The sequence below is a fragment of the Aquarana catesbeiana genome, linkage group LG03 (genome assembly GCF_042186555.1).
Source record: "Aquarana catesbeiana isolate 2022-GZ linkage group LG03, ASM4218655v1, whole genome shotgun sequence".
Taxonomy (NCBI): Eukaryota; Metazoa; Chordata; class Amphibia; order Anura; family Ranidae; genus Aquarana; species Aquarana catesbeiana.
Window position 1 is genome coordinate 550192151 of NC_133326.1, and position 19629 is coordinate 550211779.

A 19629-nucleotide genomic window follows, 5' to 3' on the forward strand; every position below is an offset into this window, starting at 1 on the left:
TTGCAGAATAGAATACAGTAAAAAAGAGCAGAACAATAGAGAGAGAGAATAGAGAGAGAGAGAACAATAAAACAACAACTATTTTTTTTTATTTCATATTTTTTTTTTTTTTACACTTTTTTTGTAACTAACTTTTATAACGGTAACCGGTTCCAGGTTCGGGTCTCTCAAAATGCGATGGCATCTTGGGAGACCCTGTGAAAGTGTGCCTAGTCTGTGCAATGCTGTACCCTACACTAATACTCAACTAGTGAATGGTAGCGTTCAAAACATTCACCAATGCAAAGACCAGGATTGTCAGGACAGGAGGGACAATAATAGCGGGTGTCACGCCTATATCCGCGCTTGCTGCAGACACGACATCTTTTTTGGGGGGTTCGTTGGGTAGGGGTACTCGGGAGGACATAAAGAAAATGCCTCTCATGCAGCCGACTGCATTTGGTAGGGGATGTGAATGGGGGAAGTACGGGCGCTGCAGAAGTGGTGGGTTCCCAATTAGGATTGGCGAATGCAGCAGGAAGGGCACTATGGGCACGATGGGCCTGTGTTTGTCTTTTTGGTGGCAGCGGGACACTACTTGTGCTTGCCACCTCACCAGCTTGAACTGCACTTATGGGACTCGCCACGTCACCACGTGTTACTGCAGTGCTGGTTTGACTACGACCGGGGTGTACTAGGCCGCTGGCGCTTGCCAGTTCACCAAAACGCTACCAAAAAACGTTAGCGATCGCAGGGATCAGGCCTGACTCTGCGAACGCTGCAGTTATGCGTTTAGTGTTTTGTAAGTGTCAGTGATCGATCGATACTGCACTTGGGTGGGCTGGGCCGGGCCGGGCGGAGGGGCAAAACGCAGGTGCTAGCAGGTATCTGGGCTGATCCCGCTAACACTGCGTTTTTGGGAACCCTAAACTGCTGGTGACGCTAGTATAGATCTGATCGGATCAGATATTGATGCGATCAGATACTATACCACTAAGGGAGGTGTACGGTGCGTGCGTGGGTGTTAGCGGTACTGGCGCTAATCTGACGCTGCCTGGGGCTGGTGCTTGCCAGTTCACCAAAACGCTACAAAAAAAACTGTTAGCGATCGCAGGGATCAGGCCTGACTCTGCGAACGCTGCAGTTATGCGTTTAGTGTTTTGTAAGTGACAGTGATCGATCGATACTGCACTTGGGTGGGCTGGGCGGAGGGGCAAAACGCAGGTGCTAGCAGGTATCTGGGCTGATCCCGCTAACACTGCGTTTTTGGGAACCCTAAACTGCTGGGGACGCTAGTATAGATCTGATCGGATCAGATATTGATCCGATCAGATACTATACCACTAAGGGAGGCGTATGCTGCATGCGTGGGTGTTAGCGGTACTGGCGCTAATCTGACGCTGCCTGGGGCGACGCATATCACCGCCGAGCGATCAGGGGGCTAAACCTTTATTCGGTAATAAACGGCGGGTGCCCTGACACTATAAAAAATAAACGAACTAACCAGCGTCAACCGTAACGTTTATACGGTGATCAGTGGTGAAAGGGTTAACTAGGGGGCAATCAAGGGGTTAAAACATTTATTAGGTAGTATATGGGGGTCCCTGACGCTATAAAACGCTGACGGCGAACCTAAATATTTACCTCACTAACTAGCGTCACCAGCGACACTAATACAGCGATCAGAAAAATGATCGCTTAGTGACACTGGTGACAGGGGGTGATCAAGGGGTTAAAACTTTATTAGGGGGGGTTAGGGGGGTACCCTAGACCTAAAGGGGGGTAATACTCACTGTCCCAACACTGTAACTGTCACAAACTGACACTATGCAGTAATCAGAAAAAAAAAAACTGCTGGTGTCAGTTTGTGACAGGGGGGGGGGGGTGATTGGGGGGGGATCGGGGGGCGATCGGGGGGGGATCGGGGTGTTTTGTGTGCCTGGCATGTTCTACTGTGTGTGTGTGTGTTGGTGCACTCACATAGATGTCTTCTCTCCTCGGGCCGGAACGGAAAATACCGACCCGAGGGGAGATGACATCACTTCCTTTGCTGCTGTTTAGCATACAGCAGCAAAGGAGTGTTTTCATTGGCCGGCGGCGATCGCGAGGGGGGGGCCACGAACGGATGGTCTCCTCCTCATCACCGATCGCCGCTGGACAAAAGACGACCGCCTCGGGCACCGGGGGGGGGTCCGATCGGACCCCCCACCCGCGGAAGGCAAATCACGTACCCTGTACGTGATTTTGCCTGTCCGTGCCACTTTGCCGACGTACATCGGCGTGAGGCGGTCGTCAAGTGGTTAAAAAAAAAATCTATAATGTTTGGGGGTTCAAAGTAAATTTTCTAGCAAAAAAAAAATATTTTTTCATGTAAGCAAAAAGTGTCAGAAAGGGCTTTGTCTTCAAGTGGTTAGAAGAGTGGGTGATGTGTGACATAAGCTTCTAATGCGCCCCCCCTCCACAAAGTTGTCACTAAATGATATATTGCTCAAACATGCCATGGGCATATGTGAAATTAAACCCCAAAATACATTCTTCTGCTTCTACTGAGTATGGAAATACCACGTGTGAGACTTTTTGGGAGCCTAGTCACGTACAGGACCCCAAAAACCAAGCACTGCCTTCATGCTTTCTAAAGGTGTAAAATTGTGATTTTACTCCTCACTACGTATCACAGTAAGGCCCCTTTCACACTGGGGTGGTTTGCAGGCGTTATTGCGCTAAAAATACCGCCTGCAAACTGCCCCTAAACAGCCCCTGCTGTTTGTTCAGTGTGAAAGCCCGAGGGCTTTCACACTGAAGCGGTGCGCTGGCAGGACGGTAAAAAAAGTCCTGCGAGCCGCATCTTTGAAACGGTGAAGGAGCGGTGTATTCACCGCTCCTTCACCGCTCCCGCCCATTGAAATCAATGGGACAGCGCGGCTATACCGCGGCAATAGCCGCGCTGTACGAGTGGCTTTAACCCTTTTTCGGCCGCCAGCAGGGGGTTAAAACCGCACCACTAGCGGCCGAATACCACGGTAAAACAGCGCTAAAAATAGCGCTGTTTTACCGCCGACACCCCCTACCGCCCCAGTATGAAAGGGGCCTTAAGGAGGCCCTGAAATGTCAAGATAGCACAAACCCTCGCCCCAAATGAACCCATTTTGGAAAGTAGACACCCCAAGGTATTTGCTAAGAGGCATGGTGAGTATTTTGCAGCTCTCATTTGTTTTTGAAAATAAAGAAAGAAAAGAAAAATGTATATATTTTTTTTTTTCCAATTTTCAAAACTTTATGACAGAAAGCGAGATCTGAAAAATACTCCACATGCCTCTCAGCAAATAGCTTGAAGTGTCTTCTTTCCAAAATGGAGTCATTTGGGGAGGAGGGGGGGGCTTGACATTTCAGGGCCTTCGAAACTGTGATAGGTAGTGAGGAAGTGAAATCACCATTTTACGCCCATAAAAAGCCTGAAGGCGGTGATGGGTTTTCGGGGTCCTGTACAGAGCTAGGCTTCCAAAAAGTCTGACACATGTGGTATCCCCATACTCAGGAAAAGCAGAAGAATGTATTTTGAGGTGTAATTTCACATGTGCCCATGGCATGTTTGCGCAATATATCATTTAGTGACAACTTTGTGTACATTTTTTTTTTCGTCACTTTTCAATCGCTTGCGACAAAAAAATAAAATATTTAATGGGCTCAACATGCCTCTCAGCAATTTCCTTGGGGTGTCTACTTTCCGAAATGGGGTCATTTGGGGGGGTGCTGCCCTGCCATTTTAGCACCTCAAGAAATTAGATAGGCAGTCATAAACTAAAAGCTGCGTAAATTCCAGAAAATGTACCCCATTTTTTTGCCTAAACGTATGACTAAAATTGAGTTTATTGGATTTTTTTTATAACAAAAAGTAGAAAATATCTTTTTTTTTTCCCAAATTTACTGTCTTTTTCCGCTTTTATTTCAAAAAATAAAAATTGCTGAGGCAATCAAATATCATCATAAGAAAGCTCTATTTGTGGAAAAAAAGGGCGCAAATTTTGTTTGGATACAGTATTGCATGACCGCGCAATTACCAGTTAAAGCAGCGCAGTGCCAAATTGTAAAAAGTGCTCTGGTCATTGAGGGGCTAATTCTTCTGGGGCTGAAGTGGTTAATGTCCATAATCTGGGCACAGGTGCACAGTAAAGAAAACCTGTATTGAGACCAACACCTTGTCTGGCAATGCTAGTTTTCTGGTACGCAGAATATCTCAGTGGCTTCCCCACTTTCTGATTCACGGACCTGGAAAAATTACACCCATCTGGAGATCTAGGTTCTATATGAATTTACTTGCTTGCTTTAACTCAGTGACCACTAAGCCAGAGACATCCAAGTAACACTAAATAGGTGATTCCACTCAACCCAATGAATATAAACGTGGGTGGAGTGGAATCACCTATTTAGTGTTTAGCTGGCAGCCTATTTACTGCATTGATAAATATTTGAGGAGTGAATTTTTTAGTTTTCATTTGGACACATCCAAGTAACAAGTACTTTTTGAGGGATATCACCTAAGGTGGCTTACGTGAAGGACACGTTCTGCATGGAGTTTGCATAATCTCCCTTTGCTTGGGTGGGTTTGCTCTGGGAACTCAAGTTTTTTCCCACACTCCAAAGACATGCTGGTAGGTTTACTGGCTCCTATCTCAATTGGGCCTAGTATATGTGTGCATGTATGTATGCGCATGTATGCATGTGAGAAAGGGACCTGAGATTGTAAGCTCCTTGAGGGCAGGGCTGATGTGATTGAACAATAGGTAAAGTGTTGTGTATATCGTTGGCGCTATATAAACGCCTGTAAGAAAAACAAATTTATGGCCAAAAGTTTGTGGGCGCCAGGTCTTCATACCTATATGAGCTTGCTGCACATCCAATTTTAAAATCATAGGTATTAATATAAGTTAATCCTCCACTCTTCTAAAACAGCATTCTACAAGATTTTGGAGGTGAGGTACTAATGATGGATGAGAAGACCTGGCTCGCCATCGGTGTTCCCATTCATTCCAAAGGTGTTCAGTAGAGTCTTATACAGTCTTTCAGTGAAGTTCTTCCACACTAAACTAATCAAACTATGTCTTTATGAAGCTAGCTTTGCACACGGACACAGTCATGCTGGAACAATAAAGTGACTTCCTCAAAACACAAGGTTGGGAGTGCACAATTGTCTAAAATGTCTTTGTATGCTGTAGAATTAACAGTACCCCTCTCTGGAAACAGCTGAACTCAATTGGAGAAGTGTACACATAGGTCTGACTGTATAGTGTACTTCACAAAGTACAGGTGTAACCTCCCAACATTTCATATCTCAAAATCTCTCACCTTCTTCTGCAGCACAATGACTTTCCTCTCCTTGACATCCAGCATGTCCTTGAGGTCATGAATCTCCCCGGATAAGGTGCCTTTCTCTTCAGACATTTCTTGGATCTGTTTTGTCTTTCTATTCAGCATGGTCTCCTTCTCCTCCAGGCGCAATCGTAGTGCATCCACCTATAGAAAAATCACACCAGCTTAAAGTAGAACTCTACTTTTTCTATTGGTTTCCTGTCAACCCCTCCTTACAAAAATAAAATGGATTGTCAATCTCTACTTATCCTTTCCACACTCCAGCGCTGTCCGCGACTTCTTCATCAGTTCAATTGCTGGTGGGACTCTTCAGAAACAACAAGTCATACAATTCTGTCCAATTCCTGTGAGCCCAATCTTTTGTTTACACACCATCTAGGGGGAGCATTATCAGGCAGGTTTGGTTCACAGTAATCCAGATATGAGTGGCACTCGCATGTCATTATGTGAGTGATCCTGGAAGAATGCCTGCCCCGTGCTGCCGCTGGAGGATGAGGTGGAAAAAGTAATGTAAAGATTTTTTTTTTGTTTTATTGTTTTTCAAATAAAGAACATTTGGGGTGGGGCTTTAGGAGGTTAGGGGGAATACCGAGGTTCCAATTTAAAGCAGAAGTCCAGCCTGGACTCGTTTGGCTGGGCTTCTCCTAAGGGTCACAGGAGTGCAATTTGTTTTGCACTCCTGTACCCGTTTTCAGCAGAGAGAGGTCTGAAGTCCACTCTCTGCTGACTTCACAAGGATCAGTCCAGGTATCGTGTCATCCCAACTTCCCAAGTCTGGATCCGCCAGGTGCTTGGACTGATGGCAGTCGCAGCCTCTCAGCGAGTCGCTGAGAGGCTGAGGCGGTCGCTCTCCGCCCCCCCACAGCTCAGCGATCGAGTGAGCGTGGAGGAGCAGAGCAGGAGAGCTGCTGATTGACAGGCAGTAGCTCTCTGCTCAGGGAGGTGAGAGAACCGAGCCATCTGCAGTGTTCGGTGGCTCATTTCTCAGTTAAGAGGTGGTGGGGGACCGATGCTGCATCCACCTAGGTAAGTATGATGGGCCAATAAAAAAAAAAAAAAAAAAAAAGCACGTTTCTCTTTTAACCCTAGCCAAAATCCTCCTAACGTTAATGGGTAAATTCTGCCCTAAAGCTAAACAACTGTCACTGGAGACAACCAAAGCTGCTTAAAGCGCATTCATCTGTAATGTTCATTTAAGGGTTTAGATCTGTTTTTGAGGTCCACTGGTTTTGCTCTGCATGCTAGATAAAGCCAATATAAACATTAATAATAGATACCATGCTAAAACCCTAACAGTAACTACCACCTTCAATTAGTTAGCCAGCTGCTCGTGAAAATAAACACCCCAGCAATTGCATAAATACCAGCACTAACTACGAAGTCAATCAATAATACATTAAAATGAACATATGGTATATCCATAAAGTTTAAGTGATAAAATCAATCATATAAGAAAATCAATAAAGTGTACAAAAATATATACAGGTACAGCGCAATAGCGAAGTCTGTGATAAATAAAGTGATACAAACATCGTTGAGACACACTGCTTCTTCAATTCCCAGAATATTCTAAAATAGTGCTCTGTTTTCTATGAAGAATAATTAAAGGCTCACCTCCTCTTTCAGGTTTAGGCAGGATCCACCACAGGAAGGAAGTAGTATGGTGGATCCTACCTAAAGCCTAAAGAGGTGGTACAACTGGAAGCCCGTCTAATCAAAATTTGGAAAAGTGTTGTTTGACTCAATATAAAAGGTCAATATATTCTGGTGAGCCTTTACTTATTTTTCCTAGAACACAGAGCACTGGAAATATTCGGAAAATTGAAGAAACGGGATGATTTACTAAAACTGGAGAGTGCAAAATCTGGTGTAGCTGTGCTTGGCAGCCAATCAGCTTCTAACTTCAGCTTGTTCAATTAATCTTTGACAAAAAAAAAAAAAAACTGGAAATCAACCAGCGTGTGTTTCAAGGACATTTGCATCACTTTATTTATCATGGACTTAAAGAAAAGTTCCAGTCTCCTGTGAAAAAATAAAAGTCAGCAGTTACAAAAACTGTAGCTGATAACTTTTAAAAAACAGCCACTCACCTTTCCAACTATCCAGCTGTGTACTTACCCTAGTCAGTTTCACTCGCTGTCTTCTTTCTTTGGCGCCAGGATCATCACTATGGGCACCTGGCTGTGACAGCTTCGTAAATGGTGGATGCAGTCTTCTGGGACCTGTCACTTGTCCCAGAAGACTGCAGTGGGGAAGAGAGGGAGGAGAACTTTCACTCTGATTGCCTAGGCGGGCGGAGAGGAAGTTGGAGCGGGCACCTGTCAAAATTGGGTACCCGCTCCCTTCCTGATCCTTAGTTGTGCCAATTCTCCAAGGGGAGTGGGGGACAAGTCCTTAAAGTGGTACTTCCCCTTTTGGGTGGAGCTCCGATTTAACCATTATCACTGTACCTGTATATGTTTTTGTAGACTTTACTGATGTTTTTATATGACTGATTTTATCACTTATACTTTATGGCTATATATGGTCACTTTAGTGTATGATTGATTTCATAGCGAGAGCTGGTATTTATTTGATTAGATAAAGCAAATGTACGCTAACCTCAACCAGTGTTGAAGACCTCATCTGCTGGCTACAAGTACATCAACACAGCCTCCAGTCCATCGAGCATCAGGCAGAACATACAATACTGATATGTGTAGTAGCCATGTTGAGTCTTGTATCAAAATGCCAGGAAAAAAAAAACACATCCAGTATTGCCCTGTAACTGACAACCAAGAGTCAAATTTTCAGTTTTCAACCTGCAGTTTCCAGTGCCAGTCTGAATATGATTAGCTGTTCTACTTAAAGGCCAAGTTTACCTTTTTTAAAAAAAAAAAGCACATATTTTTACACGTAAGAAAATGTGCATTTATTTTTCTTTTTTTGCTGGAACCTGCAGATCATTGCACTCGCAATCAGCAGATTGCGGGTGCAATGTCAGGCTCCTGCAGACTTTTCGTATAGCTGTCTGTCTGAACTACGAGAGCACTCACCAGTGCCCTCGCAGTTCATTGAGAGCTACAAGCCATCTGCCGAACGGGCAGACAGTACTTATAGTTCATTCACAAAACTTTGTGAATGAACGATGTGGTCTTGTGGGTGGAGCCCTGTAGGTCCGCACTCTTTATACATTTTGTCAGCGGATGCAGGGAGAAGATCCCCCGCCTGCTGTCAAATCTGGGGATCAGGGAGGTGCAGGCAGGTGCTCTTTAGTAACATGTTCCACCCATATTTAGGGTGTAAAAAAATAATAGGGTTTTTTAAAACAGCTTACCTGTAAAATCCTTTTCTTTCGAAGGACATCACAGGACACAGAGCCTCAGTAATTACTGATGGGTTATATAGGTATCACTGGTGATTGGACACTGGCACACCCTATCAGGAAGTTCAACCCCCTATATAATCCCTCCCCCTTGCAGGGATACCTCAGTTTTGTAGCCAAGCAATATAGTGTATTAAAAGAGGGGCGGGACCTCTGTGTCCCGTGATGTCCTTCGAAAGAAAAGGATTTTACAGGTAAGCTGTTTTAAAAAAATCCTATTTTCTTTCTCGAACATCACGGGACACAGAGCCTCAGTAATTACTGATGGGATGTCCCAGAGCAATGCTACCTGAGGGGGGGGAACCACGACCAAGTAGGGTGCAATCAGACCTGAGGACCCTGTACCGCTGCCTGCAGCACACTACGCCCAAAGGCGATATCCTCATGCCTTCTCACATCCACCTGATAGAATCTGGTGAATGTATGAACTGAAGACCAGGTTGCGGCCTTGCAGATTTGAGCCATAGAGGCCTGGTGATGCACTGCCCAAGAAGCACCAATAGCCCTTGTGGAATGTGCCCTGATCTGAAACGGAGGAATCTTCTGTTTCAAACCTTAAGCTTGAATGATCAACTGTCGAATCCATTTAGAAATGGTAGCTTTTGACGCTGCCTGTCCTCTATTGGGACCCTCTGGCAGCACAAACAAAACATCCGTCCTGCGGATCTGAGCAGTTGCCCCTAGATAGGCCTTAACTGCTCTTACTACATCCAACGAATGTAGAGATCTCTCTTCCGGAGAACAGGGATCTGGAAAAAAGGAAGGTAGAACAATGTCTTGGTTTAAATGAAAATCAGAAACCACCTTCGGTAAAAAACTAGGATGAGGGCGTAGTACCACTCTATCCTTGTGTATAATCAAATAAGGCTCCTTACAGGAAAGAGCTGCTAATTCTGATACTCTTCTAGCAGAAGAGATGACCACCAGAAAAATTAATTTCCTTGTCAAGACCAAAGGAATCTGACTAGAGGTCGACCGATATGGGTTTTTCTGTGGCCGATGCCAAAGCTGATATTTAGAAATCGCGGTGGCCGATGGCCGATATATGATGCCGATTTTTTTTTGGGCTGATATATTAGGCCGATTTCTTTTTTTTTTTTCCCTTCATCGCATAAAATCTAACAGTTAGACCCCTTTCACACTGGGGCGTTTTTCAGGCGCTTTTGGGCTAAAAATAGCGCCTGTAAAACGGCTCCCCTGCAGTCTGTGTGAAAGCTCGAGTGCTTTCACACTGAGGCGATGCGCTGGCAGGATGTTAAAAAAAAAGTCCTGCAAGCGGCATCTTTGGAGCGGTGTATACTGCTCCTCCACCACTCCTGCCCATTGAAATGAATGCGCACCGCTGCCGAAGCGCCTCCAAAGCGTTTCGGCAGCAGCGCTTCAGGGGCCCATTTAACCCCTTCTTCGGCCGCTAGCCGGGTTATAAGCGCCCCGCTAGCAGCCGAATAGCGCCGCTAAAATGACGGTAAAGCGCCGCTAAAACTAACAGCGTTTTACCGTCAACGCATGCCCGCTCCAGTGTGAAAGCAGCCTTAAGTAATAAGCGATACAGAAAATTTTTTATATTTAAACATCTATTAAACAAAACAAACCTCCAATCAGTTCACTTGTATGTATAATTTAGATTAAAAAAAAAATAACTATCTTAAATATTAAATACACAAAAACATGTAATCAAAACTTTTGGACGAAAAAAAATGGGCTAACTTTACTGCTTTTTTTTTTTTTTTTTATTAGTGTATTTTTTAAAAAAAAATTGCGTTTGAAAGACCGCTGCGCAAATACCGTGTGACATAAAATATTGCAACAACCGCTATTTTATTCCCTAGGGTCTCTGCTAGAAAAAATATATATAATGTTTGGGGGTTATAAGTGATTTTCTAGCAGAAAATACAGGATTTTTACTTGTAAGCAACAAGTGTAAGAAAAGATTTAGTCTTTAACCACTTCAGCCCCGGAAGGATTTACCCCCTTCCTGACCAGAGCACTTTTTACAATTTGGCACTGCGTCGCTTTAACTGCTAATTGCGCGGTCATGCAATGCTGTAACCAAACGAAATTTGCGTCCTTTTCTTCCCACAAATAGAGCTTTCTTTTGATGGTATTTGATCACCTCTGCCGTTTTTATTTTTTGCGCTATACACGGAAAAAGACCGAAAATTTTGAAAAAAAATGATATTTTCTACTTTTTGTTCTAAAAAAAATCCAATAAACTCAATTTTAGTCATACATTTAGGCCAAAATGTATTTGGCCACATGTCTTTGGTAAAAAAAATGTCAATAAGTGTATATTTATTGGTTTGCGCAAAAGTTATAGCGCCTACAATCTAGGGTACATTTTCTGGAATTTACACAGCCTTTAATTTATGACTGCCTATGTCGTTTCTTGAGGTGCTAAAATGGCAGGGCAGTACAAAACCCCCACAAATGACCCCATTTTGGAAAGTAGACACCCCAAGGAAATTGCTGAGAGGCATGTTGAGCCCATTGAATATTCATTTTTTTGTCCCAAGTGATTGAATAATGACAAAAAAAAAAAAAAAATTACAAAAAGTTGTCACTAAATGATATATTGCTCACACAGGCCATGGGCATATGTGGAATTGCACCCCAAAATACATTTAGCTGCTTCTCCTGAGTATGGGGATACCACATGTGTGGGACTTTTTGGGAGCCTAGCCGCATACGGGGCCCCGAAAACCAATCACTGCCTTCAGGATTTCTAAGGGCGTACATTTTTGATTTTACTCCTCACTACCTATCACAGTTTTGAAGGCCATAAAATGCCCAGATGGCACAAACCCCCCCCAAATGACCCCATTTTGGAAAGTAGACACCCCAAGCTATTTGCTGAGAGGCATGTTGAGTCCATGGAATATTTTATATTTTGACACAAGTTGCGGGAAAGTGACAATTTATTATTATTTTTTTTTTTTTTTTTGCACAAAGTTGTCACTAAATGATATATTGCTCACACAGGTCATGGGCATATGTGGAATTGCACCCCAAAATACATTCTGCTGCTTCTCTTGAGTACGGGGATACCACATGTGTGGGACTTTTTAGGAGCCTAGCCGCGTACGGGACCCCGAAAACCAATCACCGCCTTCAGGATTTCTAAGGGTGTACATTTTTGATTTCACTCTTCACTGCCTATCACAGTTTCGGAGGTCATGGAATGCCCAGGTGGCACAAACCCCCCCCAAATGACCCCATTTTGGAAAGTAGACACCCCAAGCTATTTGCTGAGAGGCATGGTGAGTATTTTGCAGCTCTCATTTGTTTCTGAAAATGAAGAAAGACAAAAAAATTTTTTTTTTTCTTTTTTTAATTTTCAAAACTTTGTGACAAAAAGTGAGGTCTGCAAAATACTCACTATACCGCTCAGCAAATAGCTTTGGGTGTCTACTTTCCAAAATGGGGTCATTTGGGGGGGGGGTTTGTGCCACCTGGGCATTCCATGGCCTCCGAGACTGTGATAGGCAGTGAAGAGTGAAATCAAAAATTTACGCCCTTAGAAAGCCTGAAGGCGGTGCTTGGTTTTCGGGGTCCCATACGCGGCTAGGCTCCCAAAAAGTCTCACACATGTGGTATCCCCGTACTCAGGAGAAGCAACAGAATGTATTTTGGGGTGTAATTTCACATATTCCCATGGCATGTTTGAGCAATATATAATTTAGTGACAACTTTGTGCAAAAAAAAAAAAAAAAAAAATTGTCTCTTTCCCGCAACTTGTGTCACAATATAAAATATTCCATGGACTCGACATGCCTCTCAGCAAATAGCTTGGGGTGTCTACTTTCCAAAATGGGGTCATTTGGGGGGGGTTTGAACTGTCCTGGCATTTTATGCACAACATTTAGAAGCTTATGTCACACATCACCCACTCTTCTAACCACTTGAAGACAAAGCCCTTTCTGACACTTTTTGATTACATGAAAAAATTATTTTTTTTTGCAAGAAAATTACTTTGAACCCCCACACATTATATATTTTTTTAAAGCAAATGCCCTACAGATTAAAATGGTGGGTGTTTAATTTTTTTTTTTTCACACAGTATTTGCGCAGCGATTTTTCAAACGCATTTTTTGGGGAAAAAACACACTTTTTTACATTTTAATGCACTAAAACACACTATATTGCCCAAATGTTTGATGAAATAAAAAAGATGATCTTAGGCCGAGTACATGGATACCAAACATGACATGCTTTACAATTGCGCACAAACGTGCAGTGGCAACAAAATAAATACATTTTTAAAAGCCTTTAAAAGCCTTTACAGGTTACCACTTTAGATTTACAGAGGAGGTCTACTGCTAAAATTACTGCCCTCGATCTGACCGTCGCGGTGATACCTCACATGCATGGTGCAATTGCTGTTTACATTTGACGCCAGACCGACGCTTGCGTTCGCCTTAGCGCGAGAGCAGGGGGAACAGGGGTGCTTTTTTTTTTTTTTTTTTTTTTCTTTATTATTTTTTTGCTTTTTTATCTTATTTTAAAACTGTTCCTTTCATTTTTTTTTTTTTTTTAATCATTTTTACTGTTATCTCAGGGAATGTAAATATCCCCTATGATAGCAATAGGTAGTGACAGGTACTCTTTTTTGAAAAAATTGGGGTCTATTAGACCCTAGATTTCTCCTCTGCCCTCAAAGCATCTGACCACACCAAGATCGGTGTGATAAAATGCTTCCCCAATTTCCCAATGGCGCTATTTACATCCGGCGAAATCTAAGTCATAAAATGCTCGTAGCTTCCGGTTTCTTAGGCCATAGAGATGTTTGGAGCCACTCTGGTCTCTGATCAGCTCTATGGTCAGCTGGCTGAATCACCGGCTGCATTCTCAGGTTCCCTGTTGAGACAGGAGAGCCAGAGAAAAACACGGAAGACGATGGGGGGGGGGGGCATTCTCTCCCACTGCTTGTAAAAGCAGTCTAGAGGCTAATTAGCCGCTAGGATTGCTTTTACATGAAAGCCGACCGCTGGCTGAAAAGAATGATACCAAGATGATACCTAAACCTGCAAGCATCATTCTGGTATAACCACTCAAAGTCGTGAATGCTGTACCTGAAGACAAAAAAATGGTTAACAATAAAGCACAGTAAACGGTAAAGTATAAAAAATTGCATACCTGAAAAGCAAACATGATAAAACATAATAACAATAAAACATTGCAGAATAGAATACAGTAAAAAAGAGCAGAACAATAGAGAGAATAGAGAGAGAGAGAATAGAGAGAGAACAATAAAACGACAACTATTATTTTTTATTTTATATTTTTGTTTGTGTTTTTTTTTTTTTTTTTTTACACTTTTTTTGTAACTGTAACTTTTATAACTGTAACCGGTTCCAGGTTCGGGTCTCTCAAAATGCGATGGCATCTTGGGAGACCCTGTGAAAGTGTGTCCTAGTCTGTGCAATGCTGTACCCTACGCTAATACTCAGCTAGTGAATGGTAGCGTTCAAAACATTCACCAATGCAAAGACCAGGATTGTCAGGACAGGAGGGACAATAATAGCGGGTGTCACGCCTATATTCGCGCTTGCTGCAGACACAACATCTTTTTTGGGGGGGTTCGTTGGGTAGGGGTACTCGGGAGGACATAAAGAAAATGCCTCTCATGCAGCCGACTGCATTTGGTTGGGGATGTGAATGGGGGAAGTACGGGCGCTGCAGAAGTGGTGGGTTCCCAATTAGGATTGGCGAATGCAGCAGGAAGGGCATTATGGGCACGACGGGCCTGTGTTTGTCTTCTTGGTGGCAGCGGGACACTATTTGTGCTTGCCACCTCACCAGCTTGAACTGCACTTATGGGACTCGCCACGTCACCAAGTGTTACTGCAGTGCTGGTTTGACTACGACCGGGGTGTACTAGGCCGCTGGCGCTTGCCAGTTCACCAAAACGCTACCAAAAAAACTGTTAACGATCGCAGGGATCAGGCCTGACTCTGCGAACTCTGCAGTTATGCGTTTAGTGTTTTGTAAGTGACAGTGATCGATCGATACTGCACTTGGGTGGGCTGGGCTGGGCCGGGCGGAGGGGCAAAACGCAGGTGCTAGCAGGTATCTGGGCTGATCCCACTAACACTGCGTTTTTGGGAACCCTAAACTGCTGGGGACGCCAGTATAGATCTGATCAGATATTGATGCGTTCAGATACTATACCACTAAGGGAGGTGTACGGTGCGTGGGTGTTAGCGCTACTGGCACTAACCTGACGCTGCCTGGGGCTGGTGCTTGCCATTTCACCAAAACGCTACCAAAAAAACTGTTAGCGATCGCAGGGATCAGGCCTGACTCTGCAAACGCTGCAGTTATGCGTTTAGTGTTTTGTAAGTGACCGTGATCGATCGATATTGCACTTGGGTGGGCTGGGCCGAGCCGGGCGGAGGGGCAAAACGCAGGTGCTAGCAGGTATCTGGGCTGATCCCGCTAACACTGTGTTTTTGGGAACCCTAAACTGCTGGGGACGCTAGTATAGATCTGATCGGATCAGATATTGATCCGTACAGATACTATACCACTAAGGGAGGCGTATGCTGCGTGCGTGGGTGTTAGCAGTACTGGCGCTAATCTGACGCTGCCTGGGGCGACGCATATCACCGCCGGGCGATCAGGGGGCTAAATCTTTATTCGGTAATAAACGGCGGGTGCCCTGACACTATAAAAAATAAACAAACTAACCAGCGTCACCCGTAACGGTTATACAGTGATCAGTGGTGAAAGGGTTAACTAGGGGGCAATCAAGGGGTTAAAACATTTATTAGGTAGTATATGGGGGTCCCTGTCGCTATAAAACGCTGACGGCGAACCTAAATATTTACCTCACTAACTAGCGTCACCAGCGACACTAATACAGCGATCAGAAAAATGATCGCTTAGCGACACTGGTGACGGGGGGTGATCAAGGGGTTAAAACTTTATTAGGGGGGGTTAGGGGGGTATCCTAAACCTAAAGGGGGCCTAACACTCACTGCCCTAACACTGTAACTGTCACAAACTGACACCAATACAGTAATCAGAAAAAAAAAAAAAAAAAAAAAACCTGCTTGGTGTCAGTTTGTGACAGGGGGGGGGGGGGTGATTGGGGGGGGGGGATCGGGGGGGATCGGGGTGTTTTGTGTGCCTGGCATGTTCTACTGTGTGTGTGTGTGTTGTGCACTCACATTGCAGTCTTCTCTCTTCGGCCCGGAACGGAAAATACCGAGCCGAGGAGAGATGACATCATTTCCTCTGCCTCTGTGTACAATACAGAGGCAGGGAAATGATCCCATTGGCTGGGAGCGATCGCGAGGGGGGGGCCACGAATGGATGGCCTCCCCCTCACCACCGATCGCCGGGGGAGATTTGCCGACCGCCGCAGGCACCGGGGGGGGGGTCCGATCGGACCCCCCACCCGCGGGCAGGCAAGGACGTACCTGTAAGTCCTTTTGCCTGCCCGTGCCGCTCTGTCGACGTATATAGTCGTGCGGCGGTCGGCAAGTGGTTAAATGGTTAAACTGAGAACTTCTCCACGGAGTTCAGTCTATTGATAAAAGAACCTGAAAGAGATACAATGTATCTTCTTATCAGACTTGGCAGGCTGCCCAGAGGAGGAGAGAAGAAAACTTCAGACAACTTGCATTGACTTCTATTACAGAAGTCATTTGCAAGTCCCACTGAAGGTATAATCGGCTTTTTTTATCAGCACAATCGGCCGATGCCGATTAAGTAAAAAAAGCCAAATATCGGCCGATATATCGGCCGGCCGATATATCGGTCGACCTCTAAATCTGACTTATTGGTTCAAAAGGCTGTTTCTGTAACACAGCCAGGACCAAGTTCAAGTCCCAGGGGTTTAGGGGCGCTTTAACCGGAGGATTAAGACGCATCACCCCCTGCATAAAGTTTCGGACCAAAGAATGCGAAGCAAGTGGCCGCTGAAATAATACTGATAAAGCAGAGACCTGGCCCTTGATGGTACTCAAGGCCAGCTTCATGTCTAATCCTAATTGTAGAAAATCAAGAATTCTACCTATGACATATTTCCTGGGATGCCAACCTCTGGATTCACACCAGGTTATATAAGCTTTCCAGACTCTATGATAAATCATCCTGGAAGCTGGCTTCCTTGCATTAATCAAGGTAGATATGACAGGACCCGACAGCCCACGACTCTTCAGAACGTGGGTCTCAATAGCCAAACCGTCAAATTTAGCGTTTGTAAGGCAGGATGGAACACTGGACCTTGAGATAACAGGTCTGGGCGTACCGGTAGTGTCCACGGGGAACCTACTGTCATCCTTACTATTTCTGCATACCAAGTCCTTCTGGGCCAAGCGGGGGCCACCAGAAGTACCGACTTCCTTTCCTGCCTGATCCTGCGAAGGAGTCGTGGTAGTAGCAGAATAGGTGGGAATGCGTAGATCAGTGAGAACCGATGCCACGGAATCACCAACGCATCCGTCCCGCATGCAAGAGGATCTTTTGTCCTTGCCACAAATCTGTCTATCTTTTTGTTGAATCGGGATGCAAAGAGATCTACATCTGGAACCCCCCATCTTTGGCATATGGCCCAAAAGACGTCGGGATGCAGAGACCATTCCCCTGGAAGTAACTGCTGGCGACTTAGATAGTTCGCCTGCCAATTCTCTATTCCCGGGATGAAAACTGCCGATATGCATGGCACATGCATCTCTGCCCAGACTAAGATCTGGTTCACCTCTTTTTGAGCAGCTCGGCTCCGGGTGCCTCCCTGATGATTGACATAAGCCACTGCTGTGGCATTGTCGGACTGGATCCTGACCGGACAACCCTGTAGCCTGATAGTCCAGGCCTTTAGAGCTAGATGTATCGCCCGGATCTCCAGAATGTTGATGGGTAAGGTCCTCTCTGTCTTGGACCATACCCCTTGGACCGCAGCCTGTTCCAGAACTGCTCCCCAACCTGACAGACTGGCATCTGTTGTTACCACCGTCCAGGTAACCGGTAGAAAGGATTTCCCCTTCCCCTTCAGGTTTTCGGGTATGAGCCACCAATTGAGGCTCTGACGCACCGCATGCGACAGGTGCATCGGAAAGTCTAATGCCTGAACTTTCCTGTTCCAGGTCGACAGAATACTGTGTTGCAACATTCTTGAGTGAAACTGAGCATAGGGAACTGCTTCGAATGAAGACACCATCTTCCCTAGTAGCCTCATACAAAGGCGGACTGAGGGACCCTTCTTGGTCCTTACTGTCAGAATCAGCTCTCTCAAAGCAGTGATCTTTGCCTGGGGTAGAAATATTTTCTCCTGGCCTGTATCTATAATCAGACCTAAATACTCCAGTCTTCTTACTGGTTTTAGGAAAGACTTTTCTAAGTTGAGGATCCAACCCAGGTGTTCTAGATACCTGACTGTGGTCCTCAAGTTTCCATTCAAAGAGGCTACCGACCGGTCTATCAAGAGCAGGTCGTCTAGGTATGCTATGACAGCTATACCCTGAGCCCTTAATCTGGCCAGAGGAGGAGCCAAGATCTTTGTGAACACTCGAGGTGCAGTGGCTATCCCGAAAGGCAGAGCCACAAACTGGAAATGGCGCCCTCCTACCTCGAAGCGCAGAAACTTCTGATGAGCAGGAAAAATGGGCACATGCAGATATGCATCTCTGATGTCTATTGATGCCAGAAATTCTCCTCCCTGCAGGGTGGGAACTACTGTTTGAATTGATTCCATGCGGAAGGATTGAATCCTTAGGAATCGGTTCAGATCCCTTAAGTCCAGAATGGGCCTGACATCCCCATTTGGCTTTTGGACCGTAAAAAGGTTGGAATAGAAGCCCAATCCCTGGTCCTTTGCGGGAACTATCATAATGACCTCCTGCGACAAAAGTCGCTCTAACGCTAGAACGAGCGACTGCTTTTTCTCTGGGTCTCTGGGAACACTTGATCTGAGGAACCGAGGAGAGGGGAATTCCTGAAACTCCAGCTTGTACCCTAAGGTTACCGTGGAGATTACCCATCTGTCCTGGAAGTCCTCCTGCCAGAGCTCTGAGAACTGTCGCAGTCTTCCCCCCACTCGAGTGAGCGGGGGCGCCCCCTCATGCAGAGGTCTTAGTGTTTTGCCTAGTAGGCTTCTTTCCCCAGGACTTCTTTTGTCCCTGGGGTTGACTCTTGTCTCTGGACCCCGATGGAGGCGGCCGTCGAGACTGCCTGGAGGCTGAAGCCCCCGGCGCTGGGGAAAGAGTCCGTTTGAAAGAGGGACGCTTACTCTTCTTCTTGACAGGTAAGAGAGTGCTTTTCCCACAAGAGATTCTCTTGATATAGTTATCCAAGTCCTCTCCAAACAACCTTGCACCACGAAATGGAAACCCAGCCAGTAGCTTCTTACATGGTGCTTCGGCTGACCAATTTTTCAACCATAGGATTCTACGTATATGCACCAACCCCAGTGAAAGACGGGAGGTTTGCACGATAGAATCTCTAATGGCGTCAACCACAAAGCATAAGGCCGCTGGAAGGTTAGCAAACCCCTGGGCCTGCTGTTCAGGTAATACTTTGATGACCTGCTTAACATGGTCTCTTACGTATTGACAGACTCCAATCGCTGCTACTGCAGGTTGGGCAACTGATCCTGCTAAGGAGAAAACATCCTTCAATAGGGATTCCATCCTTTTATCTACAGGATCCCTGAGCATCTGAGCATTGTCTACAGGACAAGTCAGGCTATTATTTACGGAGGAAATGGCGGCATCAATAGCCGGTATTCCCCACATTTTAATAAACTTTTCTTCCATCGGATAAAGTGTTGAAAACTTTCTCGGCGGAAAAAAACGTTTGGGTGATCCCACTCAGAATAAATGAGCTTTTCAAGTAAAGTATGAACAGGAAAAGCATGTGCTGCTTGGAAAAGTTTCAGTGACCCCAAAGCAGAAGAGGATTCTTTAGCAGTTTCAGGT

At 45.1% G+C, this 19629-nt stretch overlaps 1 protein-coding gene across 16 annotated transcripts in view; it reads right to left on the reverse strand.

Moving 5' to 3' along the window:
• ERC1 (ELKS/RAB6-interacting/CAST family member 1) overlaps positions 1-19629 on the reverse strand; it is a 468735-nt gene that overhangs the window by 242621 nt on the left and 206485 nt on the right. For all 16 annotated transcript variants that reach the window (XM_073621610.1, XM_073621608.1, XM_073621618.1 and 13 more), the window contains one exon: positions 5323-5490. In XM_073621610.1, coding sequence (XP_073477711.1) covers positions 5323-5490 — 168 coding nt within the window. The remainder of the gene's footprint in view (positions 1-5322; positions 5491-19629) is intronic.